Below are 27,083 nucleotides of genomic sequence, written 5' to 3' on the forward strand. Positions count from 1 at the left end.
GCAAATCTCGTGGGATGTAACTGGAAATGAACCAGTGACCTTGTCCACTCGCCCTTTTAAGATGTTACTTCTGTTGCACACAGGATTATACATTTCCCTGCTTCCCTTTAACTTGTGTCCAGTAGTGCAGTACTTAACACAAACGCCAAAGACAGATATGCCCATCCATGCGTGGACGGCAGCCGGTCGCAGGGTACATATAGATAACCATTCACGCTCACGTTCATGCCCACGGACAATTTAAAGTCTTTAATGAATTTAAGGAGTCTCAACTCGTGTCCTTGGACCTTCTTCATGGTTCAATTGATTTTACATGACAGACAGTAGTTAATCAGTTGGTCTGTATCAATATTTTTTCGTAGTTAATATAGTGGAACTTCCAAAATACTGGTACAATTCAACCAAAAATATTCTGGGAAAAAAAATCTAAAGTTTCAATCGCTCAAGTCTAAATGAATGCAACAAATATTACAGGACTCTTCATATTGTAAATTCTTCTGCTCCCACAGTAAACAACAGAATGTGCTGTCTGTGCTCCGCCAACCCTACGTTGCCTATGTCAGAACTAAAGGTTTTACATCCACAAATGTATTTTTCTTCTTCTTTAGCTTTTTGTATTTTGAGGGGAATGGCAAAGAGAAATGTGTGATCATAAACATAGAACCACAAATGGAAGTAATGGCGCCGTCTGCTCAGTACAATATACCCTTTTCCTTCAACCAGACACAATGTTGAGCATACGCTTACTTAAACAGTTCATACCGGTGAAACGACCACATACTGTAGTTCCAGCAGTACCTACAAAAATGCCATTAGGTGACAGTATCACTTTTTAAACACTTCCTTGTTTCCACTTCAAAGAAGGAGTTGTTTTACTTTAAGTTCATTTTATTTAAGCTCTCCTTGTTCAATTCAATGTTAAAATATTAGGTAAAACCTTGTCTGTACGGTTAAAGTTGAAAAGTTGAATATGTTAATTCACTTTTCTATTGTGTGAATTTTCTCCCCGCTGCCTTTGAGCAAGGAGACGGGCTACACCCTGCACTGGTCACCAGCCATTTTCAGACTTTACATGATATCATTCTGGAATTTTTGTAATTAGATCAATTTGGAAGTCAACCAACGTCACAGAATGATTGTGTTTGACTCGTGTGCTTGTTTTTGCTGGCCTGTGTCGACGGTCCAAGCATGCAGCTCGCAGGCGGCAAAAAGGGCAAAGCTCTCCGGAACAAGCTCCTCTAATGCATGTACTTAACTTCACTTAATTTGCGTTAACTCCCAGCATTAAGCGGGGCTAATGACTGCAAGTGAGTGCAATGTCATTACCTTGCCCTGCCCGCCTGACATGAAAATGGCAGCTGATGGGACTTATATGCACAGATTTGGGGGCTCAGCCCGGGTGCTCTAATTCATGAGGTATTACAAAGGATAATTACACATGTCATATTTGTGTAACACATGTGCAGTATGGATATGTAGATATGTATAAATGCGGTTGTGTGCAGCGTGCCCGCTGGCTCCATAGGAAGAGCCCCTCGAGAGGCTGTTTAAATGAAGCTGGAAATTGTGTTTGCACCACACTATTTGGGGGGGGGGGGGGGGGGGGGGGGGGAACATGGCGAGCCACGACATCTGCTTGCCGGAAGCTGAGTTGCACTGTGCTTGTTTTTACGGACTAGTCGTTTGGTCTGAGCAGAGGTATCCAAACTCTTTCCTCTGAGGGCAGCATACAAAATCATTGAATCATGCAGGTACAAGGACCATTTTGACTTTCTTAAACACACTAAAACCAATCCTTCAAGTAAATATAGTTTGTTTTATATGTATTATATATTATTTTGGAAAAACTGCAAGATCATGATAAAGCTGCACTATGTTGAAAAGGGGAAGGTCATGAGACAATGGGTGGGGTGGGGGATTAAGGGCCGCGATTGTCGTTGGATGCCCAGCAAGATGTTTAAATTGCAGCGACACCTGCCAGTATGTGAAAGGGCGGAGTGGAACAGGGGAAATATTATCCAGCATTTCACAAGCTACAACGCCTGCTGTGGCACACCTGTTTAGAATCTCTCTGATAGCACAAACACACTATGCAGTGCGTATGTGAAAAATGGGCTGTTTTGCAAGTTTTGCTACAAGAGATTGATTAGTAAATTAGTTGTTGACAGAAAACTGCAATCAAACATTTATGTGCCCTGCCGCGCTGACACCGACCGACTCTGGAGCTACAACAGGCAGGGGAGCTTCATTCGACTCTGACAGCAATTGGGGGTTGTGTGTATATATATATATATATATATATCTTCTCCAGAGTGCTCAGGACCTCAGACTGGGCCGAAGGTTCACCTTCCAACAAGACAATGACACAGCACACAGCTAAAATAACGAAGGAGTGGCTTCAGAACAACTCCGTGACTGTTCTTGAATGGCCCAGCCAAAGCCCTGACTTAAACCCAATTGAGCATCTCTGGAAAGAGCTGAAAATGGCTGCCCCACCAACGACACCCCTGGGCTAGAGCGTGTGGCAGTGTAAACCCTAATATTCACCGCATCATATTTCATAATTGTCCTCTGCATAGTTTGGTTGTTAGCATTTTATGGCTAGTTTTGGACATAAATTGAGGCGGACGCCCCGATGTGGACCACGGGCCTTGACGTTGACACACGTGCTTCTGTCTCCCTTTGCATAGTTGTCAGAATTTTAACATTAAAATAAAATTAAGCCAAAGATGGTACATAATTCATGGGCGCTGCTGAGTGAACCCAGATGCACTGCCCTCTCCCTCTCCCTTTCTCCGTGCAGCTCGACCACGCGCTTCGTAGCTGGTTTAATGGGATGGAATGTGACAGGTTATGTTTTCATCCGCCTGATATGGAGCTGGGCTCAGGCGGAAGAGGGTGGAGAGCGACAGGCCCCGCGCTGATATGATCTGGATTCGTAATTAGACATGTTTGTGCTCGTCATGAATCAGTTATAGAAGATGCACTTTCCGACCCCCACCGACACACACACACTCACACACGGAAGAAAGAACACATGCTCCGTATGGAGGCCATTACTGCTGCTCCACTGACCCCCTACATTTGCTGTGTGTGTCTGCAGCCGCAGCACCATTAGTCCAAGACTCTGTGAATAATTGCTGAATGGACCATGTTTCCACCGCTATCCACTAAGGCTCCAGTGTCGGGGGGGAGGGGGTGACATTTACAGACATGACGCCATTGATTGACGTTTTATTCCGTAGATAACGGCAGGCGCATTGCTCGGAGCGACATGACAAATTACACATTTATCATCTTGTATTAACTTTAAATGTATTGTGGTTGTAGGTCACAATTGCACTCACATCAAGCCTTGAATAGAAATGACTCTTGCAGATGCTGCTCATCAGCACAACAGGAATCATTTTCCTTTCAGAGGGTGCACATTGTGTCGTTTTTTTTATCATTTTTTTCATCCCCTATTATTCTTGCCGCTTTTCCCCCTGTTTTTTTGTTTCCCTGTGAGCCTCGCAGGAATAAAGAGTGTTAAATATAGAAACAAATAATGACAGGAGGGCCAGAATTAGACTTAAAAGAAAACATTTTGGAAATCTTGCAAATCTTATCAAAAACTTGCAATGTGTGGATGATGATGTTTTTTGTTTTTTTTTGGTGGTCATTTTTAAATATGTGTGCCCATTAAAGCATCATGTATAAAAACATGGATTGCACCCTAACAGACCAGTCTCATTTTCCCTAATGATTCTTACAATATAATGATTGCAGCTGTAGCCAAATACAGCAATCATTTCCATTGGGAGGGATTATAGGCTATAATACATGTTGTCGCGACTAACTAGGTTTTTTATTATGCATTATTGTGTCCTATAAAAGTAGAAATTGCTTCTTTCCCCTGACGATAACAACAACAAAATAGATCTCCTGTGCACACCCTTAACCCTTCAAGCACAATGGCAAATAACAACAGCAGCAGTTTAATCTCCTTGACTCCAGATTATTGTTTTTCGTTGTGTTGATATCGTGGCCATTTAGTAGATGACTTCGTGAGTCTCTTCCGAGATAAAGTCACTTTCGTTATATGGAAATAGAATTGTCTTTTGCATAAAGAAGAAAAAAAACAAGGATTACGAATACAACATAATCTTCCTGGCATGTCACTTTTGGGGTCAAGTAAGCGCATTACAGTCAGGTCTTGAATATCTTAACGTACTCTCTCAGTTATTAAAGAATGGCGTGTTGATAAATTATTCAAGATAAGGATGCACAATCGTATATGTGAAGACGGGGGTGTTCCTTTCATTGTTACAACCAAATCAGTCATATGTAATGCTGCTTAACTGAACACGACTTTGCTCCTGATACCCTCATTATTTGTTTTCTCCATTTTTCTGTAGTGCTTGTGCTTATCCACATTACCCGTGGACAATTTGAGTCTTCAGTGAACCTAACATGCATGTTTTTGGAATGTGAGAGGAAGCACAAACTCCACACAGGAGTTGAGATTCGAACCCACAACCTTGGACGATGTGAATCAAACATGCTAAACAAACGTCACCATGCTACCAATTACGGTTTGTTTTTTTTCCTCTTTTGTAAAAAAATTATATTAAATTAAAATTGTTGTATTTATTGTATGTATGCTATTATTACCATCGCCTGCTACATGTTGCTTTGAAGCATTAAAAATCGGTTTTCAGTCTACCGTAAGCAAGTTTTTCGAGCGTCTGTAAGTTTTACTGATGCGGCGAAGGCGGCCGTGCAAGAGGCGGGACTTTGTGCGCGTATGTCCAATCACAGAGCAAACGCTACCCTCTTCTTCCCTTTCATTGGCTCACATCTTGTGTACGCGTTATAGTCGATGTTGCTTGGCGTAGTATAGCTCTCGGCTAGCTGCTAATGCTCACGATTTCCGCAATTTTCTCGGCATTCTTGTCTGTTCTGTGGAATACCCCAGAAAGTTTCGCCTCGGTGGTGGATTTCAGAGTTCACGGTAAGCTTACGCCGCACCAGTGACAACGTAACTCGCCGTATTGCCGCAATGTTAGTATGTCAGTAACATCAAGCTGCTTCTGGTCGGGTTGTCGTGGACGCTGGCTAACAATATAGCGAACAAAACTGGGACTAGAAAGGCACAAACGGGACAGAAATCAATTGTTTGTTTTCAAGGAGGGTTTGTCAAAATACTCGTTTACTAACTTTGCATGGACACGTTAGCACATTTATACCTCTGCTGCTTCTCTCTCTGTGTGTGTGTGTGTGTGTGTGTTTTTTTTAGCAACTCTGTGGCTGTTGCTATACAGATTTCATGAATGTTTTCTAACATTTATTGAGCCAAAGCACACTTTTTACATTTGAAAATCTGACGGCACAACACCAAACAAAAACTTAAATAATGATGGCTATACAGGTTAATTTTACCCTCTGCAATCTATCTAGTGGAAGAGCATCTATTGTTCCAACTTCTGCCCGTCACTATACGTTATGCGCATAGATGGATCCATCCATCCATCTAAACCTTTATTTAACCATAAAATAAAAACCAATGGAGACCGAGGTATCTTTTTAAAGGATGATCTAACCAAGAAGGCGGAGCACAATTCCCGTCATAACAATACAATGTAATAAACTAAACTAAATGCAGTCTACATAAAGCTCAACATGGACCTATACATAAAAAACATAGTACAGTTACAAACTACTGTCGCTGGACTACCATCCATCCAGAATGGAGAACAGTAAATAGGCTACTGACCAAGTGTACAAGAAGCAAGCACAACAAAACAACATCAGTCTTAGACATGACAAGAGAATGAGGATGATTTACAATAGGTCATGTACTTCAGCAATCAATATTTTTCAAAATGTTTAAAAAGTGTGACTTAAGAACTTTAATGTATGTAATATGTCAAATGTAACATATGTAGAGAGAGAGAAAAAAAAATGGTTTTCCACATATATTGAGTCCTGACAAGAAATGCTACCATACCAATTATATGATACTGACCAATGCATTTCTGTTTTCTTTGCATAGTCAAAGGTGTGATTCAGCAGCACTTCCCAACATGGGAATGATGACTGGAAAGGTTTCTTCAGCTGCCTGGAGATGACCTGCCACCCTTTCGGGAATGGTCAGAATGGGGCCAGATGTGCCCCTTCTCAATGAGTACAAGCAGGAGTTCTTCTGGAAGCGCTTCCCCCAGACAGTGTTGGGGGGTCCGCGCTTTAAGTTGGGTTACTGCGCTCCGCCCTACGTCTACGTTAATCAGGCCGTCCTTTTCCTGACGCCATGGCTTTTCGGGGGTGTCGGCACACTCCTCTGCCAGTTGCAGCTTCTCCAGGAGCTGCACGCTGCCATGCTCTCCGGCGCGCTGATGTTTGCGGTGGCGGCGGGAGTCCAGGCTGTGGCGTTGTATGCCGGACGACGGAGCGGTGTCGTGGAGAGATTTGGTGCGCCCAACACCCTAGTGGATGAAGAGGAAGTGGAGTTTACTCACTGCGTCAGCCCAGAGACGGTCCGATTTATTGCTCCCGGGAAGAGATTTGGGCTGAATGTGGTGATGCATACGCTACTGGCTGGGCTGCTATGTGGTTTCGGGACATGGTACGTGCTGCTTGGCAGACTGACCGCTCTGTACGGCAGCATAGGTGCGTCACTGGTCGTCTTTGTCCTAAGTTGGGTGACTGTGTGCATAGCGGAATATTCCCTGGTTGTCAATACAGCCACAGAGACTGCTACTTTCCAGGCACAGGACACTTATGAGATTACCCCACTCACCCGACCACTCTACATCTTCATTTTCATTGTTGTGGACTTGACCGACAGGTGGGTAACTAGAAACTCACCAATAGCGTTGACTCAAGTCAAATCCATAGGTGACATTTTGCTGTACTTGATGGTTTTTAGGTTCTTGGGCCCAGTTCCTGAGCTCCAACTTGCCAGCCAGGTTCTTCATGTGCTTTTCCTCTTCCTACCTCTGCTGTGGGCACTGGGGATACTTCCTCCCCTGGACGCCTTGTTCCTCTGGGGCATGGAGCAGGGGCTTGTGTTTGGATTAGGAGGCTCCCCCATGTCCAGTAACTTCAGGTCTGTGTTGAAATATGATATACAGTACAGCGAAGCCCCATTTATTGTGAGGGATACATTCCAGACACACCCGCGATAGTTAAACATCCGTGGTATTGGGAGACTATAAACACACTTTAGACACATTAATCTAATGAAAGTACACTCAAACCTCATTTGTCACTCCCAGTTGAAGTTTACTCTAAAACTAATGAAACAAGAATTAAATATTGTATAACTAAACACCAAAATTTCAAACAAACCATCTAGTTTTGTCGAACAAATGTCATCTAGCTTATTGCTAACATATGATGCAAAGCACTATAGGCGGGATAACGGAAATTACCATTGACATTACAGTAACTGTAGACTTTCAAACAACTGCTACTTTAACACACACGGAGGAGAAACATACAAAAGAGGATCCAACATTACTCACAGGCATATACATTTTCTGCTCTGTGAGAACATTGACTATTACTTGAGTTTAGTTGGGGACCTTCTCTGCCGCTTCTTCCTCTTAATGTTTTTTTTTTTTCTTTTTCTCTCTATTCTGCTGCATCTCTTCCAGTAGACCTCAATGCTGCCCGGCATGTTGCAGCACAACGAAGTACTATACTGAATGCATGCAACTCTAAGTTAAGACTTGCCTGTGTCCTGATCAGGATTTTTGGGGCCGATCAGCGAGTTTAAAAAAACGATACCTGATCACCAATCCGATCACAAGATGGAGCAATGTCTATTTAAATCAACTTGTTAATTTACTGTGTATACTTGTGTACTTAATCGCTCCAAAAAATATATTTACAATAAAAATGTATCTTTGTTCATCTTTTTATGCCAGTGAGGCATAGTGACAGACAGAACAAATGAATGGTCTTCTATTAGATGGCAGGAACTATATACAGTAATTAATGTATCCACTTTTTGTCACATTTTTGTTTGTTGGTGTGCCGTGAGATTTTTCAATTGTAAAATATGTGCCTTGGCTCCATAAAGGTTGGAAATCACTGCTCTCGTCCATGTATTCTAATCAGTCAGGTCAAACCAACATTACATGACAGAAATAATAGGTTCTAACTTATTGTAATTAAACTATCTATTGTAATTAATCTGCGGATCACCTCTTATTGGTGCTAACACTAGATGGCTATGATTACCGTTACTTACATTTGTACGTGTGTGTGTGTGTGTGTGTGTGTGTGCCCTCCTTCATAGGTTGCTGTTGATGTTTGGCGTTTCTGCTGGCGTAGCTGTCTGCAATTACTTCATCCCATCAACACTGGGAGTCGTCCTCTTCTCCACTGCAACGGGATTCCTGCTGAGCTTGGACCTCAGCCAGGTTGGCACCCTCTGCCATGCTCCCAGGACCGAGTGCAAGGATTACGGCCTGCGCAGAGGGGGGTCACCCCCGCCTCTTCTTTCCATCACCTTTGGCTGGAATCTGGGCTGCCGGGAGGTGTTGTTGTATGCGAGCCTGTTGTTGGCGGCCCTAGCAGAAGCAGGCCTGTTGCATCACTTCCACAGTTCGGTTCACTCCCAGAGTTTGGTCAAAGCACCGCAGGCTCCTGTCAGCTATCTCCTCTTGGTCCTCTTCTCCCTCTGCTGGCTTCTCAGAGAGATCCAGGGGGCCTATGTGTGTGCCGGCTTATTACTCAATCCGGTGTACCCTAAAGGCATGTCCAGCGTGCAGACTTTCAAGCAGAAGAACAGAGGCTTATTCATTGCAGCAGCCATCAGAAGAGTCCTCCTTGGTCTTGGTGAGATCATCTTGAAGTCCATTGCTCTCCATATTACAGCTCAGGAATTAACGACACTGTTCTGTATGTAACCGTTTATTTGTGTGTTCACAGTTTCTCCATTTGCATTGATTGCGTTCCTGTCTATGGACAAATCCCTACAGCAGCTCCATGGGGTGCCTCTCAGTGTGGGATTCACACGAGCTTTCAGAATGGTAAGCGTACAAAAACAATAGAAATATTTCTTTCTATATTGACTTTTTGCCAATTTACAATGAGCACAGATGTGTCAAAGGAAAACGGCCCAAAATTTCGTTTGTTACGTTTGTTTCCTTGACACAAATCCTTTTCCCATTAGTATTTGTCTGGTCAACATGGTTTTTGCTGCATGTTTACGTGCAGGCGTGGCAAAGCTCAGAGGATGCTTTACTGCAAGTGGTTGTGGTCATCATTGTGCGTCTTGCAGCTGGAAACAACAGGCTGCCTGGCTGGGACAGCCTGGGCACAGGGGTTCAGCTTCTACTGGTGAGGAGAACACGTTGTTTACAGTAGCTACCTTTTTCCCCCCCACCTAATGGGCTGGTGATATGGGCTTAAAATACGTTTTTCTTTCCCCGCAAAAATCAGATTTCTAATTTCAATCGATTTTTACCCCCCTTCGCTATGAGAAAAACCAAATGACTGGCATTATTCCAAACAAGTTTAGATTTTTTTTTTTTTTTTTTTTCCATAGAATTTGGTTTAGTTTTCCTGAAACAAAACAATCTTTGTACCATTTTTTTTTCTCCCCCCCCCCCCAGCATTTACTTGCACAGAAATAATAGAAATAAATCTTTTTTCCTTTGTTAAAATAAAGTTTTTCCTTTTGGAAAAATTGCCCTTTTCTCAAAATATGTATGTAAACACAATCCTTAATAAATTAACATTAGAATTTTTCAACAATCCAACATCCTAAAATGAAACATCAATCTGCATGGATCGAAGAGTAACACCACAGCTCTCTTATAATCTATTTTATGTAGAGTTGTACAGGCAAGGCAAGTCAAGGCCACCTCTGCAAAATATTTGCAGCTGGGAGGAATTACTTCGGGATCTGGAGATTTAGACATTTATTTTTACTGTTTAATGACATCACGGCCTCAACGGAACAGTCCACCTCCCAGGATCACAGTGACATTGCCCATCTGTTCATGAACTAGGAAGTGGCCTAAACATTAATTTAAACGAAGAAATGCCTCACCTCAATAAAATGTTTCCTTTTGACCAAGTTAAAAGTAGGTCTTTATTACCTTTTGCCAAAGCCATGTTTCCACTGAAAGGTACAGGTAGCGGGCTTCCAACGCAGGTGTGTAGATAGGACGGCTCTTGCGGCATGTGCTCTATAAATAGCGTTAACTGATTTATGGTAATTTGCTGACGCCATTGTTGTTTTTACATATGTATAAATATGTAAAAAAAGACTGCCGATAATGAAAAAGAAGATCAGTGTTCACCTCTAGTGCTTATATGTTACTTCCATAGATTGGCCTCCTGATGGATAGACTGACCCAGTTCCTGGCCAAGTTAAAGTTCACTCTCACTGTGTTGGTGACCTCATGGACCGAGAAGAAGCAGCGGCGTCAGTCGGCCGGAACTCTCCTGGCGCTCAACGCCTCCCTCTGCCCGCTGCTGTTGGCTGTGGTGACCCTGTCTGCCCTGCTCTCCGCCCCCCTGCTGCCCCTCTTCACACTGCCCATCTTCCTGGTGGGCTTCCCCAGGCCTCAACGCAGTTGGCCGGGACCCGTCGGTACCGCCTGTCCGTGCCCAGACTCTATCTTCTACCAGCAAATGAGCGGAAGTCTGGCTTCTGCCCTGAGGACAGCCTTTGCAAGAGGGTCTCTGGGTTAGTTATGCATGCCTCCTATCCTTGTTAAAGAGCAAACAAATACAGTAAATTATTCATAATTGGCATTTGCTCAGCAAGTGCTACAAAATGTTCATTAGCAACACAGTTGCTTGAACAGGTTTGACTGACAGTTATTAGTTGTCATTTGGAATACATTTTATCAATCCAAAATTGAGTGCTCAGGATAAGTGCTACATTTGTCCAAGTCTTAAAAGCCAAATGTATTAGAAAATGAGTATGGTCTTGTTGAGTCATTTAAAATAAGTGTTGGGACCATATGTGTAGCAGCCACAGCAAATACAATTGCACAATCAAATGTGATCTAATGATCATTTGCCAATATGAAAAGCTTTTTCTAATATTTTGGTTGCCTTATTCGGAAGGGAAATGGGGCACCGTCTGCTGTAGTGAGTTTCTACATCACTGCAAACTGTGCAACTTTCCATTTTCCCTAGCGCTTGTCATCGTTAGAGTTGTGGGTGAGCTGGAGCCCATTGCAGCTGTCTTTGGGCGAGAGGCGGGGTACCACCTGGACTGAATGCCAGCCATTTGCAAGCAACATAGAGGCAAAGAACCATTCACCACTATGGACAATTATTTATAGTCTTCAATCAACCAAACTTCCATGTTACGTGTTTGCAATGCGGCAGGAAGATGGAGTACCCAATGAAAACCCACACAAGCAAACAACATGAAAAGTCCACACAGGAAGGCTGGAGCCAAGACTTGAAACTTGAACCCCAGAACTGTGAGGCATATGTGCTAACCACTAAACCGCCATGCTGCCCAACACTGCAAACTACAACCACAATAGTAATGTCAATTATTGCTATCAAAGTGCTGCGTTATTACATTGGTGAAGACAGATCTTTTGAATCAGTCTCTTTTATAGGATTGCATTAGATTATGCATGTATACATTGAGAAATGTAGTTTATAAAAAAAAACCAAATTGATCGATTACCCGTTGTGGCTTCACAAAATGTAGAACCGTTTAAAGACCCAAGGCAACTTGAAATCTGGCTTTTCATCATATGTTTGGCTTAGGGTTGAAATGAGTTGTGCCCTCTATCACGAGACGGTAGAAGAAAAAAAATATTTACAATTATTAATAATGAACTGGTGATTCATGAAACTATCAAAGTGTCACACAAGGCCACCCGGTCATGTTGTATCTTGTGAGCTGTGTATAATTCAATGCAAGCACTTGTATGGCTGATGATCACAGTCCAGAAGTGTCCCCCGCTTTGCCCACACTGGAGGGTGTGCAGCGAGCAGTAAAGGGGTCTCGTCCTTGTGTCACTTCCCATCACGACTCAGGGGCTGGCACTCTGACATGTCTCCACAGGATGTGACATTATCCCTGAGCCACCTAAAACAAAAGGCCTTTCTTCATTGCCCTGCCCCCAAACATAAACACCCACAATCTGCTGGTGGAAATTCAAGGGCAAGCAAGGATAGATGCAACCGTTTCTAACAAGCTGTCTGCAAGTGTTTCTTCTAGTTTGGTTTGGTTTTCTTTGGTTACTTTAAATGGTGATGACTAGCTCTCTCTCGCAGGTTCTTTAGCACCAGGCTCTCACTTTCTCGGCCGCTTTCAGGACCGCATGGTTTGGATCGTGGTTCTGGAGAGAGGGTACGGCTACTGCACCGTCAATATTAAGGTACACTTTCTACTTATTTGTGATACAGTTCATACATTATGATCTCGATTTTTTTTTTTTTGTCTTTGTGTCTTAGGACACCAACACAATGGAAGTTTGAAATAAAAGTGTAGCCTTTCAGGTTTAATTTAAGAGCTTTTTAAAAATATGACATTTACCATGTAGTAATTAGTGCCACCATGCCTAGTAGAACCTCCATTTTCAAGGGCTCCAAAGTATGTAGACAAAGTGACATGAAAATACAACCATCATTTTTAGTACTACAATATTTTTGTTCTTGGGGCATTGAATCGTTCGGAAATAGACTGTTCTGTTTGTCTTAGGAGACGTTTTGCCACTCATCCGAGCAGGCTTCATCAGTTCATGTAACAAGGTAGTTGGGACCGCAGAAGCCCGCGGTGTTGGTGCAAAACTGTTTATTCTCCAAGTTACCGGTACACCCCGTAACCACGAATGGTATCACTCTTTTGGGATGCAAAACGATTGTCGCTAAGACGCCTCTGCCCTTCAATAGCAGTCGGGTAGAAACTCGTTCATTAATATTGTTGTTTATTTGTTAGAGGCTGAGTTAATGAGTCTCTTTGGAATGGACAAAAGGACTGCATCGTGTGCGGGAGATAGGTGGTGTCGTAAGCATCCTCCTCCGTTTAGTGATGGTCTCTCTCTTCTCTGTCCAGAATGTGCACATTTTTGTCCTCAAGTTTTGTTTGTCTTTGAAGTGCAGGTAGACAGCTAAGTCTTGACCTGTAGAGTTAGCCCGTCGATGTTGCGCCATCAGCCCACTCAGTGGTTGCTTGGTTTCCCCAATATTTACATCAGCGCATTCCGTAGGGGAACGCTGTACTCTGCGCAAAAAGGTTGAAATTCGTAAATGGTAAGTTAGTAACCCATATTTTTTGTGAAAGCTCCCAAATTCTACACTCAGACGACATATTGACTGTTTTATTTCAAATCTACTATGGTGGTGAATAAAGGGCAAATCCTTGAAATGGTGCCATTGTGCAAATCCTTGTGGCCCGTCTGTTCTCAGGGTTTGGAGCTACAGGAGACTTCTTGCCACACGGTAGAAGCCCGCAGGGTGGATGAGGTTTTTGAGGCTGCTTTCGAGCGCCCGGAGCGTCTTGGGTTGACCCAGGGTTTGAACCTGCACTGGGCCAATGCTCTCACACCTTGCGCAGTGCTGGCGGTACGCGTCTACTCGGACGCTCGCAACGTCCTCTCGGGCATCATTGACTCTCACGACAACCTGAGGAAGCTTCAGGATGACTTTCTGAAAGCCTTGGTGTGGTTGCTTCTGCGTTATTGCGTTAGGAAGCATAAAGGCTCTCTGTGGAGCTGTGAAGAAGGGATGGGAATCGGGGGCCGGAGGTCGCAGTCTTCTCAGCAGGCGCAGATTACATGCAACCAACTGCCTGAGGCTATCGTGGTGGAATCCAAGGTATCTTCCCTCAGATTCAGACAGGACAGCTCCAGCCTGACATCTTTTGGCGACTGGTCGGATGAGGATGATCTATTTGGACCTCAACCAGCCAGGCGGACAGTGGCCTTGGTGACCGCAGAGGCCCAGTCTGGACACACAATGCTGCAGACAGGAGCCTCTCTTCCGGGCTCTGTAGAGATGGACAGTCTTTTTGAAAACATGGCCCTCTCTGCCCTGCAGCCATTGCAACCTTTAGGACTGGGCATCGGGATGCCAGCGGTCGACAAAGGTCACAACCCGGAGATCTTCAAAGAGAGTCCCGGCTCACTCCGCCAGCTGACGTTCAGCTGTCCCCAGTCCGAGGTGTTCAACCTGCCAACGGGATGGAGGACGGCGCCGTTGTTACCGAGCCGGCTGCTGCAGCTCAGACCTTTATTCCCCGAGGACTGGTACAGATTTGCCTTGGGCCAGTTCGGACCCGTTGTGCAGAGCGACACCTCCGAGGACATGACCAAAGCGCTGAAGGAAGACGAAACCTTGAAGGACCTCCACGCTCAGGTCGCGCTCTCGTGTCTGGTGTCGCTCGGGGCGGAGTCGGCCTTTACCAGCCCCAGTTACATCTACAGGCTCTACTGTGGAGACGTACCGTGGACAGAAGGCCTTGAGTGGCTTTCCTCCAGCAAAGAACTTCATCAGCTCGCGCTTAGGGCTTTCAGGTAAAAGTCACAACAGTACTCCTCCGCGTATAACTTTTATGGTGTTTTACAGAACTGAAGCCGTTTATCGTGGAGATACGTTACACACCCACCCGCAACTGACGAACGTCTGCGCCAATATAATAAATATATTATAAACACATTTGTTCATAGTTTTACATTTCCCACACACTATGAATACATTTGAACGTATTAAATCACACTTTTTTTTAATGAAAATATGTTTTTAAGTATTGCTTAGTGCCTGTAAGTGGCCAAGCACGCTTGTGTCAAGCTGTCTTTTCTGTTTATTCGTCACTCCCAGTTGAAGATTACTGTAAAACTGACCCATAAAACAAGAGAATTAAAAAATGATTAACTGCGGTATCGGGGGAAAACTGTATATTCACTTGCTGTTAATGCCCTTGCCTGTAGAAATGAGAGCCAGTCACCGATGTGCCATTTGTTGAATGCCGTCACAACAGGAAAACAAAGCTAAAGAGCACACTCACGCAGGTGCTGCTGTCAGCCACAGCTCACCGCCAGACACTTACACACACAGGCATTGCCTTTGAAAGGCGCATGCATGTACATGGACACTACAATACGCACACGATTTTCTACGTATTTTATGTTTGTGTGTTCAAATTCGTTTAAAGTGTATTTTAATCAGTTTAAATAGGTTTTAAGTGTGCAAGAGGGGTAAAACTATAAAAAAAAAAAAAAATTGATATGGTCTCTTGTGGGGCGGCACGGTGGGCGACTGGTTTGAGCGTCAGCCTCACAGTTCTGAGGACCGGGGTTCAATCCCGGCCCCCCGCCTGTGTGGAGTTTGCATGTTCTCCCCGTGCCTGCACTCTGGTTTCCTCCCACATCCCAAAAACATGCATTCATTGGAGACTCTAAATTGCCCGTAGGTGTGAATGGGCCTCCTGCCCGATGATAGCTGAGATAGGCTCCAGCACGCCCGCAACCCTAGTGAGGAGGAAGCGGCTCAGAAAATGGATGGATGGTCGGTCTCTGGTGGATTTTCACCTATTGCGGGGCTTCAGTGGAGTGTATTTCTTTTGCTTCACGAGGACAAACCCACTTCTATGGTTTGTGTCAGGTTTAGTTTCAAGCTCTTGTTCGATCAAGCAAGCCTTGGGCCCATGGAGTCCCCCGAGGAGATGTTCAGTGCCTTGGAGGAATATGAAAGGGACTGGTACATTGGATTGGTGTCTGAGAAAGGCTGGCATGATAGCGTCCTTCAGGAGAAGCCCTTCCTCTTCTCTTTAGGACACGACCTCTCTATGGTAAGCACACATCTCGTCATTTTCACCATAAGACAAAACAGGTCAGTAGAGTTGTGACCGTTGTCATCCACAGGGTACCTACACTGGGCGAGTGCTGTCTTTGCAGGAGCAGCTGGTGCAAGTGGGCCGATTGAACGGCGAGGGGGTGCGAGGCCAGTGGGCCAACCTTTCCTGGGAGCTCCTGTATGCCACTAATGATGACGAGGAGCGCTACAGCATCCAGGCTCACCCCTTCATGTTAAGGAACCTGACTGTCCAGGCAGCCGACCCCCCTCTGGGGTACCCCATTTACTCATCAGCACCCCTTCACTTCCCCTGCCTCTGACCACAGCGGTGGAGATAGATTTTTCACTCTCGCCACAAGTTTTCATGTCTTACCAGTGAGGACTTATGAAAAGACAACAGGGATTTTTTCCCCCTTGAATGATGGAATATTGACAACTTGGTTTTTTCATATTTGCATTTATTTATCATGGTGCTTTAGTCCAGTACCACAGAGGAACAAAGCAAAAGTACATTGAAGTTGTAAAATTCACATTAGAACTGACACATCGACCAGTTACATGTGGCAGAACATTTAAACAGGATATACAGTGGGTACGCAAAGTATTCAGACCACCCTTAAATTTTTCACTCATTTTTATATTGCAGCCATTTGCTAAAATAAGTTCATTTTTTTCTACATTAATGAACACACAGCACCCCATATTGACAGAAAAAAACTGAATTGTTGAAATTTTTGCAGAAAAATTGAAATATCATACAGCCATAAGTATTCAGACCCTTTGCTCAGTATTTTGTCGAAGCACCCTTTTGAGCTAATACAGCCATGAGTCTTTTTGGAAATGATGCAACAAGTTTTTCACACCTGGATTTGGGGATCATCTCCAGTTCTTTCAGGTTGGATGGTGAACGTTGGTGGGCAGCCATTTTCAAGGTCTTTCCACAGATGCTCAATTGGGTTTAAGTCAGGGCTCTGGCTGGGCCGTTCAAAAACAGTCACAGAGTTGATCTGAAGCCACTTCTTCTGTATGTTAGCCGTGTGCTTAGGGTCATTGTCTTTTTTTAAGGTGAACCTTCGCCCCAGTCTGAGGTTCTAAGCACTCCGGAGAACGTTTTCATCCAGGATATCCCCGTACTTGGCCGCATTCATCTTTTCTTCGATTGCAACCAGTCGTCCTGATTCTCATTTGCTCTGACATGCACTGTGAGCTGTGAGGGCTTATATAAACAGGTGTGTGGCTTTCCTAATCAAGTCCAATCGGTATAGTCAAACACAGCTGGACTCCAGTGAAGGTGTAGAACCATTTTAAGTATGATCAGAAGAAACGGACAGCACCGGAGTTAAATGAGTGTCAGTGCAAAGGGTCTGAATACTTATGGCTGTGTGATATTTCAGTTTTTCTTTTATAATCTGCAAAAAATTCAACAATTCTGTTTTTTTTCTGTCAATATAGGGTGCTATGTGTACATTGAGGGGAAAAATGAACTTAAATGATTTTAGCAAATGGCTGCAGTATAACAAAGATTTAAAAAATTGAAGGGGGTCTGCATTTTTTCCATACCCAGTGTATATATACAGTATACTAAAAAGGCTGATTGGAAGCTAAATTCAGCAGGAACACATTGGTTTGGGATTTAGTGTTTTTAAATCAACTGCCCTTCACCAAATACCTGTTTTTAATTGTTACAATATTCAAATAACCTTCCCTGTCTGGTAAAAAGGGACACAAAATACAATTATTTGAAGATATCAAGGATGTGCCTTGGGTAAGTTTTGCTGTACGTGTTCAGTGCAATTTGTTTACAGTTCACTTGTTTACAACTTGAAAATAATTTTGATTGACCTTTGTTCATTTTTATATGTCTTTCTGTATATAATAAAATTACTTGTAAGAAGCTGATATTATTCTTCTTTGCACCCCCACCCAAAATTTGAAATGTTCCTGTCCAGAAGCCACTTTTTTCTTTTTTTTTATAAGGTCTTGGGCTTGGTGAAGTAGGCAGAGTCTGCATCCTGGAGGAGAAGAAATGTAAAATGAACACTTAATTGTCAATATATACAGGGTGCCTAACCCCCCCCCCCCCCCCCCCCAAAAAAAAAAGTCTGGTCATCACCTGTATATTTTCATTTGGCTGTTTCTTGACTTAGATACAACTATGAGTTAAATTATGGAGATCATTTTATAAGTAAACAGTCAACAAAAAGCATGAGTTAAAAAAAATCTATTCAATTAAAAAAATCGTTTTTTTAAAAAACTAGTATTTTACTGCAGCATCCTGCCATGAGCCTGAATGGCTTCAACTTAGAGGAATGTGACCCTCCGCTTTTTCTGCCCAGCAGAGGCCACCAGACACTCCGGCCAATCAGTCAGCACTAGAAGTGTGTGTGTGTGTGTGTGTGTGTGTGTGTGTGTGTGAGGCAGTGTAGTTGGGCAGATGTCATCCACCCTTTTTAACAGAATTAGCAAGGTCGCGAACAGCAAATGTCCCCCAGTTAATGGCTTTGCATCATCCACATTCAAATAATTTCTGTTTACACTGAAAAAGCCTCCATGCATGGTTGTGATAGTGCAAGGTCAGCCCTACGGAATGCAACGGTGCACAGTAGTCGCACGCTGATCCTTTCACGTCGCGGCCTTTTCACACAAGAAAACAGACTACACCGGAGTCGGCGGCTTAAACACGGGGACACGGTGGCGGAGCAAAAATGCTCTTGCCTTTGGAAGGAAGATGTTTATCACAACAGAAGGTCAGAGATTTGTCAAATATTTCTGCCTGCGCTCATGCGAGTTGTTAAAGTGGCTGCTAGGGTGGATCAAGGTTTTGTCCAACAGGTACAAAGAAACTAGCGAGGTTTAAAAATGTACATATATTCCTCGTGAGGCTTTTTATTATACACACTTACCACACCAGATTTGAAATTCTGAACCCTTTTTTTGCTCAGGGATTTCGTGACGAACCAGGCGAATGTGGGAGTGTACTGCCAGACATAGTAGAAAGCCAGGAAGGGTTGCTGCGCGATCCACATTTCCTTGACACTGTTGGCAATCCCCACCAGTATTAAAGACACACAGCGACTGGTGGGCATCTTGTGTCCCTGGTAACCAGCTGAAACCACAGGCTGAGGAATGGATATCAGTAGAATCACAACATCAAAAAAGAGTATGTTTCATTTTTTTTTTTTTTTTTTTTTACCTTGTGCAGGTCTTCAGTGAAGGCATTTTGTGCTATGAATGATTGCACAGGCCCTGGACACACATTGCTGATGAGTATATTAGGATAGTCATTGAGCTCAGTCCGAAGGGAATTATAAAAACCCTGAGGAAAAACAGATAACATCTAATCAAGCACTAGGTATGATGAATAAGCATTTATTGTAGTTCAACAAACACGAATACGATATGATTGGAGACCTTTAGGTGCAGTGGTGGGAAGTATCGAAGTACAAATACTTTTTCACTGTACTTAAGTTGATTTTTCAAGTGCCTGTAATTTGAATATATATATAAATTTTTTTGAACCAAGGTGCCTTCATGACAATCACACAACAAATTTGCAGAAATGAGATATTCTGGATCAATGGCGTTATTTATTGTAAGTGACTTTTCCATGTTGCTGGCTCCAAGAATGATTAGTGGCAAATGAGTTGCATCTCGTGCCAGCCTAAAAACCACCAGGTTAAATTTCTGTGTGTAATCGGAAAAAAAAAAACCTTACAGGTAAGGTTTATTTTTTCCAGTTGCTATCATCAGCTAATTTGGCATTTGTTGTTAGCCAGTTTCTCAACATTAGCAAAGTTATGAGAACATGTTGATTTGATAGCATACTCACTCATTTTCTTCTTCTTTTTCGTACAAGCACAATGCAAACTATTAAAAGAGGAAAACGATTTTGTGTGCAGGTTTTTTTTTTTTTTTTTAAACTTTGTGCCAAATTAACAAAACACTTATTGCATATTATTGACAAAAATAAATTTTTACTCTTGTACCCAAATAAATTTCAGAGCCTCTACTTTTTTTACTTTGGGAATTGAATCAGTACTTTTACTTTTTACCATTCCCCTCCCTCAAGTACCTGTACTTAAGTATAGCGCATGAGGAGTTTTGCCACCTCTGTGCATTAACAAGAGCGCTTTGGTTACCATGAGACAAGATTTTGCTCTCTATGGTACTAAGTGGTTAAGGACATATTTATACGCATTGCAATGTGAGCTGTACTGCAATATCTGTGTTTAATTTAGCACTTGCTGCACGACTATGAGACGGTGCAGATGTGCATTTTGCCCTATGTTTGTGTTTAAAGAATATTTGTTCAAGTGAACAATGTACCTTGCGTCAACTTGGGACACAGCCCATATTAGAACCACAATTTGAGGCAGGATATATTTACATTAATTCATCATTCAAAATTTCCAACACTAACTGAGCGACAGCTTTTGCGCATCTTCACCTGAAGAGCATGTTTACTGGCAGCGTATCCTGTCGCCAGGGGCGCCCCGGCGAGGCCCAGCACGCTGCTGACGGTCACGATGGCACCGGTACCGCGCTGCGTCATGTGAGGCAGCACCTGCTTGGTGAGGGAGACGGTACCCAGGAAGTTGAGCTCCATCAAAGCCTGGTACACGTCAACACTCGTGTCCAAGAACAAAGAGCGCTGGCTTCGGCCCCCGTTGTTTATCAGGATGTCAATCTAGTAGGTAAGGAGTAGTGTATACTGTAAAGTCAACCAGCACAGGGTAAGTTTACATGTAACATGAATTCATTAAATCCCTCGAATTTCAGATGAAATATCACCGTAACTAATTCACAACACAAATTCATTGGAACCTTCAAAGTTGAATTTTCTGGAACACTATGCCTCAAGAGAAAAAACAAGACGTCAGCCAATAATGTGAAGACGCTCAGCTCCCCAGCCGCATGCAGTAATCTTCACGCATGATCATGGTGAGAACATTGAAATTTGACTATACTTTTTTTTATTATTATTATTATTACGCCTGTATGACATTTCGGAAAGTTAAAAAAATATTTTATGTTATGTTTGCGCCATCTACATTCTGCATAATTTAATTATTTCATTATAAAGCCGTTAACTTATTGTTACACTTGTACGACAGTTAAGAATGTTAAAATTGCCGGTACAGCTAATTACCATACCATTTGACTCTGGAACAGCTCATTTTAGCGATCATTTCCCATTGAAAAAAACGACTGCAATGGACTTGGGAAGTTACACTGAAGCACAACTATTTTTTATCAAGAAAAACTGTCATACACGATCAAAGTACTCAATTGCAGCTTGGGTTTTGGCTTCATGGGTTGTCCTCTCCAACAAATCCATCGGAAGAACAAGAATATCCTCATCCTTGAGGGCCGAGGACTCTGGAGGTACACATAAACGGCATCCAGTGACAATAACAAAGAATGTGACTACAAACCCAACTAAAGTCAAGGCAAACCCGTAAAACAGTGGAGACAATTCATTTAGGATGTGTATTAGCGCTGGCCCGCCAGTATATAGCACATGCGCCACTAATATTACAAATCCCAGAATGCTTTGCTAGTGTGCTGGCCCATCGGTCTAGACCGGCGAGCGGCCCCTCCCTTTCTGTTGCAGTCGTTAGCAACTATGCTACCAGTCTCCTCGAGCAAATTTACACTTCTCCTTCCCAAAAATGGCCAAACGAAAGATGGAAAATGGTGAACTTCCAAGACAGGTGGGAGGCAGATTGTCTGTTCACTAAAGTCAAAGACAAAGAATATGACAAAATTGAATGAATGCTTTTTTTAAATGCCCTTTATCAACTCATAGGGAGGGACTGTAATAGTTTGAAGTTTGGATTTTTATTGAAGGACATTCTTATTTTGTTTGGGTTGTTTTGTTGTTGGCCTTTGAAAAAAGATTTACATGAAAAAGAAAGGTAGTTGGAGATAGATAAATAGAAGATGGACAGACAGGAAAATTCAGGTTATCTATTTAAATACAAAACAATAAATACCACTGATGTCTTTTATCGCAAATTTAATGTATTGTGTTTATAATATTAAAGTTTGTTTATTCCAGATTCAGTCTTTAAGCAAAATGTAAGTTTGTTGTCCTATGATAAACTTGAACGCTACATTTCTGGAGAGAAGGGACACATGCACATCGCGGTGATTTTTCATTAAATATTGAGTTTGGCCCACGACGTTGTCCCAATTTTTTATTTTGGCCCACCGTGAATTTGAGTTTGACACCCCTGATTTAGAGAGTTTCTTTAAAGAGGAGTGGCGCAAAATCTCTCTTGAGCTGTGTGCAAACCTGGCGACTAACAACAATAACAACTCTCATTGTTTCACCACTAAGCACTAACTTGTGTTTTGCTTGGGGATCAAATACTTAATTCTCGCAAGAAAACGCACATTTTACACCTTGTGTTTGTATGCATTTTTGACTATTTATCTATCTTATCTATTTCCGTAATAAGTGAACAACCATTGATAGAGCCATACACTGCAGATTAATATAATCTAAATAAGTGTGGTCTCACCTAAGCATTGCCGTTTCACCCTCTTTAACTCATCCTCGCGGCGGGCGGACAGAACGAGGCGCGAGCCACACCGAGCCAGCTGGTAGGCCAGCTCCTCTCCGATACCGCTGGATGCGCCAGTGACCCACACCACCTGACCCTTCAGCTTCACCTCTGATTGGTGAAACACACATTTAAAAAAAAAAACAAAAAAACAAAAATCTTTTTTTTTTAAATATATATATAAATTCACAGGGCAACATGGCATTATGAAATAAATTACGTAGCATCTTTACACGCATCTCACTAGTTGAATTGCCTACTTCACTTTTAATAAAGGAATGGAGTATGTAGTTTTAAAAATATCCATCCATTCATTTTCTATAGCTCTTGTCTTCATGAGGGTCGCGGGTGAACTGGAGCTATCCCATTTGACTTGGCCTGGTACACCCTGGACTGGTCGGCAGTCAATCGCTAACAATTGTTCACACTCAATGGACAATTTGGAGCCTTAAATGAACCTAACATGCATGTTTTTGCTATGTGGGAGCAAATCAGAGTACCTGGAGAAAACGCACAAAATCACAGGCTGAAAGGACAAACTCCACAAAGGAAGCGGGCCAGAGCCCAGATTCAAACGCAGAACCTCTCCAATGTGAGGCATGCGGTCGCTGATTTTGCATCTTTCCCTGCAAATAGTGAGATTAAAAAGGCAGGTGCGAAGCGGGGCCAGCGTAGCACCGGCACAATGAGGAGGCGGTGAGACCTTTTCTGCTAAAAATGCTCGTGCCATATTGTCTATTGAGCAAAGTAACTTTGGAACTTCAGGCTGACTTGGAACGAGTCACAAGAAGGGGTCATGCCATATCACCTGTGACAAAACACCTTTCAACTCAGCATTTCCTCGCGTCTGGTTCATTTCAGCCCCATGTGACAAATGCTGATGTTCTCTTACAGATCGGTTTTACAGGTGTGCTGTCCAAAGTCAAACTCGGTGTCCCGCAAGAGGGGCAAATACCCACACACCCCGGAAGAGTTAAATCAACCAAAACATGACATTGATGTGGTTGCTGGCTTCCCAAAAAAGCGATAGCTTTCTTTTTATTTGTCTTCCACTAACACATTCCATCACTTTATTTTGCACTTGCACTGGTCTCCAAATGTTCCATGGTGAAAACAATCACGGCTACCTTAAAGCGAAACTCTTTATTAAATATCGACTTTTCCCAACAGACTGTTGGAGCGAGTGAACACAATTTAGCGCCCGCTATGTGGGATCTTGGTTAGTACAAGATTGTCATTTTAGTAGATTACGCGCAACCCGCCCACCAACAGCGTGTTCAATCTGTTAGAATGAACATGATAGAGTTTGGGATCTTAGCCAATCAGGCCCTATACAGTACGCGATGTGTAATACATACAGTACAGTATACAGCAATGTGTACGTTGAATTTAAATTCAACACTAAAAAGGAAACATGATTATAGCGTTCTTAGTGGGCAGCATGCTAGTGGTTAGTACTTCTACCTTTTGAGTTCTGAGAATGGGGTTGGAATCTCTGCTCCGGCTTTCCCTGTGCATATTCTCCCTTTGCTTGCGTTGGTTTTCTCTGGGTGCTGAACTTGTGAATGTGAGCGTGAACGCTTGTTTCGTCTATTACAGGCGCCCTGTGATTGGCTGGCGACCAGTTGAGGGTGGTGCCCGTCTCTCTCTCTCTCTCTCCCGAAGCCAGAAGTTTTTTTTTTTTTTTATGAACTTCCTTTTGCAAAAAAAGTCAATATTCGAACCCAGTGCCCAAACTGTGAAACAGACGTGTTAGTCGTACATCTTTCCGCAACATTTATATAAATTGTAATATTGGACATTTTTACATTGTGTTGACGACATCGCGGTACAGCCGAATAATACAATAGCAACATAGCCCAACATTGAGCACAGGAGGATTGCGAAGTAGTCAAATAACGAGACTTGCCCGGTGTCCTCACCTGGCTTGCGTCCGCGCAAACTTGCCCACAGCAACGTCAAATCTGCGTCGGCGAACACGAAGGTCAGCATGTGAACCAACACATAAAATAATATGAAGTAGCACAGCGTCGATACAACACACACCTCCATAGCTGCATATGGGAAAGCGTTGTTTTACAGCTGCGGTCACTCGGATCGCTTACAAAACTTGGCCGACAGTTTCCAAAACAAACGTGTGGACGGATATTGCGTCACTTCCGGTCGTGAACAGCCACAGAAGCTGCCGCGCTGCCATTATACCAATAATTGGAATATTTAAGTGCCTATATGCATAATACAATATACTTTTGAATGCATTTGTGTATTTTAGATCATCCAATTTTATTGGAGATTGACCAAATTTCCCATAATTCATAACGTTGGAGAGGTATTATTGAAAATATTTTTGGCTGTTATTTGCAGATTATAAATTAGTTGACCTCAACAATATACAGGGTGGCCCAAAAGTAGGTATACACTTACATTTTTAATTCTTTTTTTTACAATGACCTTTAATCTCGTACGTGATTGAAATGTCCTCGTTCACAATCGCAACGTATCTCAAACCAGAAAATTGCACCATGCAAATTCCCATCTGCATCCATTTTAATCAAAGCTCCCATCTTAGAAGTTATAGTGGTATCAAGCAAGGGTAGTGTGGCAAAATAGGGTTTCAAAGCAAGTGTTGGCGTTTTGTGGTAGGTTTAGGGTTTCAATGTATACTTTTAGGTTTCAAACCAGAGTGAGACAGGGACGTGCACTCAAGGGAGGCAGAGCCTCACCTGCATGTAAGGAGATTTTTAAAAAATACAAATAACATAAAAATATTTTGCATTTTAGGTCTATGGTTTGTGCTTTATATCGATTTTCATTTTGAATCCAGTAACGTCATTGACTTCATCATTAAAATTGCTGAATGTGCGTATTTCTTCTTCTTCTTCAAAAAAAGTCATGGAATACATTATTAGACCACCCTTGTTTCTTCAATTTCTTGTTCATTTGAATGCGTGTTACCACTAAAGGTATATTACCTCAGGAATGCAATGAACATGGCAAAAATTCAGCTGATCCCATAAAACTATGTCCTTTTTGACGTGCGTAATTGTATTCCCAATGACTTTGGATAGATCAAGAGCAGCAGTTTTATTGAATCAGCTGCATTTTTGTTGCGATCCTTGTATTCTTCAGGTAATATACCTTTAGTGGTACAACTACCAGGCATTAAAATGAACAAGAAATTGAAGAACCATAAGGGTGGTCTAATGTTTGTTTCAGTCACTGATGCTGTAGTGGTACACTCGCCTGACTTGGGTGGAGGCAGCGTGGGTTCAGTTCCCACTCAGTGATGGTGTGAATGTGACTGTGAGTGGTTGTCCCTGTCTAACAGTATATGTGCCCTGCGACTGACTGACTGGCAACCAGTTCAGGGTGTAGTCTGCCTTTTGCCCGAAGTCGGCTTGGATAGGCTCCAGCACCCCGCGACCCTGAACAGGATAAGTGCTATTTGACAATGGATGGATGGATAACATTCGTTTCCATGACTATATAGACAGCATACATTTTATTTATTTGTACTAGTTTTAATGTCTGGCTCCTACTTTAATGGAAAAATATGCCACCCTGTTCTGTTTCAATCTGACTCTAATATTATTGCCCCATGAACCTCATGTCACGTCACTTGGTTTTAAACAGTGGGGAAGGTTTCAAAGTAATTTATGGTTTTCACTTCATTATTTCCATACCATCTTTGTTTCCTTCATTCCGACCATGCTCCACCCTTCCTCCTTTCTTTCCTTCTTGGTTTTGTTCCTTATATATCATCCTCGTTTCCTTCCTTCCCTCTCTTCTTCCTCCTTTCATGATTTCCTTTCCCCCTCCATCCTTCCTCTCTTCCCTCTATACATGCACCCTTCATAACATACTCCCTTCCCTCCTTATAGTTTCCTTCCTTCATTCCACACATCCGTGTTTCCTTCCTTCCTTCCTTTCCTTCTTCCTCTCTACATTCTTTCCTTTATGCTCTTCAACCTTCTTTCCTTCCTTCCTTTCATACCATCCTCGTTTTCCGCCTTGCTTCCTCTGTCTCTCCCTCCTTCCATACATATTTGACTCATTAATTCCCTCTATGCTTACATCCTTCCTTCCTCCGGTCTTGGCTCCTTCCATTCTTCCTTCCTTCCCCAATTTAAAAAGCGTATACCTACTTTGCACATTTGCATATGCAGTATGTAACGTAAATAATAGCGTCGAAGGCACTCCAAAAAATGCGTTTCAATGCATCCGAATCATGCAGATAGGCTACGCAGACGCAGTCCGCACGCGCCGAGCGCGTCTTCGGTGTCAGGGATGATGTCATGTTTTCGAAGGCAACCTGCAACATCCGGGTCTTCTCCGAGTGCCTGTGCGCACCAGCCAGCCAGGAGCTAACGGTAGCTAGCAAGCTGTCAAGCTGTCAAGTGGAGAGGCTGGGACAGACGTTTCAGCTTCCCACATCCACACGGAAAAAACAAGCAAAAAAATAATAATAATAATAACGCTAGTATATCCTCGCGATCGCCTGCTGGGATAATGTAATGCATCAAGGTCGTACCCAAAGAGAAAGCTCCGCTCTAGCGCCATTTCTATGCACTGGCTCTTGTGTGAAGATTGCTCTTTGCTAGTCGGCAAACCCACCGACGCTTAAGCCCAGCCAAAGCCCCCTTTCGTCGCTTTAGGTCAGTGAGCCTTCCTGGTGTGGACTCCGCCTCGGCGTCTCTTGCTGTCAGCCACAATTTTGGACATTCGGTAAGTCGTTAAATGTCTCTC

The 27,083-nt window shown here is 43.0% G+C and overlaps 3 protein-coding genes across 8 annotated transcripts in view; 2 read left to right on the forward strand and 1 right to left on the reverse strand.

Moving 5' to 3' along the window:
- The first annotated feature begins 4,855 nt into the window (after window positions 1-4,855).
- pcnx4 (pecanex 4) lies at window positions 4,856-17,662 on the forward strand. Of its 2 annotated transcripts, XM_061796034.1 has the most exons (11): window positions 4,856-4,993; window positions 6,035-6,826; window positions 6,908-7,087; window positions 8,285-8,826; window positions 8,920-9,020; window positions 9,208-9,330; window positions 10,327-10,687; window positions 12,250-12,353; window positions 13,384-14,489; window positions 15,577-15,763; window positions 15,837-17,662. In XM_061796034.1, exons 2-11 carry the CDS (start codon window positions 6,129-6,131, stop codon window positions 16,086-16,088), a joined length of 3,654 nt encoding a protein of 1,217 aa, XP_061652018.1. In that variant the 5' UTR covers window positions 4,856-4,993; window positions 6,035-6,128; the 3' UTR covers window positions 16,089-17,662. The 2 variants fall into 2 exon arrangements, with proteins under 2 accessions (XP_061652018.1, XP_061652019.1); XM_061796035.1 differs by lacking the exon at window positions 9,208-9,330.
- Window positions 16,281-24,496, reverse strand: dhrs7 (dehydrogenase/reductase (SDR family) member 7). Of its 4 annotated transcripts, XM_061796041.1 has the most exons (8): window positions 24,384-24,496; window positions 24,260-24,301; window positions 22,296-22,448; window positions 21,041-21,147; window positions 20,216-20,455; window positions 18,962-19,084; window positions 18,672-18,887; window positions 16,281-17,780 (listed from the first exon to the last, which is right to left on the reverse strand). In XM_061796041.1, the coding sequence occupies exons 4-8, from the start codon at window positions 21,104-21,106 to the stop codon at window positions 17,739-17,741; spliced, it is 687 nt and encodes a 228-aa protein (XP_061652025.1). In that variant the 5' UTR covers window positions 21,107-21,147; window positions 22,296-22,448; window positions 24,260-24,301; window positions 24,384-24,496; the 3' UTR covers window positions 16,281-17,738. The 4 variants fall into 4 exon arrangements, with proteins under 4 accessions (XP_061652025.1, XP_061652023.1, XP_061652026.1 ...); XM_061796039.1 differs by having other exon boundaries at window positions 24,260-24,494; XM_061796042.1 differs by lacking the exon at window positions 22,296-22,448 and having other exon boundaries at window positions 24,384-24,483.
- A 2,129-nt stretch (window positions 24,497-26,625) lies between these two features.
- ppm1aa (protein phosphatase, Mg2+/Mn2+ dependent, 1Aa) overlaps window positions 26,626-27,083 on the forward strand; it is a 30,250-nt gene continuing 29,792 nt past the window's right edge. The window contains exon 1 of one of the 2 annotated variants that reach the window (XM_061796036.1): window positions 26,626-27,062. The gene's annotated coding sequence lies outside the window, so the exon portion shown is untranslated. The remainder of the gene's footprint in view (window positions 27,063-27,083) is intronic. The other variant, XM_061796037.1, reaches the window with a different exon arrangement.

This window comes from Phyllopteryx taeniolatus, chromosome 13 (assembly GCF_024500385.1).
Source record: "Phyllopteryx taeniolatus isolate TA_2022b chromosome 13, UOR_Ptae_1.2, whole genome shotgun sequence".
In the NCBI taxonomy this organism is placed as follows: Eukaryota; Metazoa; Chordata; class Actinopteri; order Syngnathiformes; family Syngnathidae; genus Phyllopteryx; species Phyllopteryx taeniolatus.

Excerpts from the sequence above, each read along its gene's own strand:
- dhrs7 (XM_061796039.1), bottom strand. The coding sequence starts at position 24,389 with ATGGAGGTGTGTGTTGTATCGACGCTGTGCTACTTCATATTATTTTAT. Across the intron at positions 20,456-21,040 it reads CAATTGAGTACTTTGATCGT|ATTGACATCCTGATAAACAA; the intron begins GTATGACAGTTT and ends CTTACCTACTAG. Across the intron at positions 19,085-20,215 it reads CCAGTAAACATGCTCTTCAG|GGTTTTTATAATTCCCTTCG; the intron begins GTGAAGATGCGC and ends GTTTTTCCTCAG.
- pcnx4 (XM_061796034.1), top strand. The coding sequence starts at position 6,129 with ATGGTCAGAATGGGGCCAGATGTGCCCCTTCTCAATGAGTACAAGCAG. Across the intron at positions 10,688-12,249 it reads CTTTGCAAGAGGGTCTCTGG|GTTCTTTAGCACCAGGCTCT; the intron begins GTTAGTTATGCA and ends TCTCTCTCGCAG. Across the intron at positions 14,490-15,576 it reads CTCGCGCTTAGGGCTTTCAG|GTTTAGTTTCAAGCTCTTGT; the intron begins GTAAAAGTCACA and ends GGTTTGTGTCAG.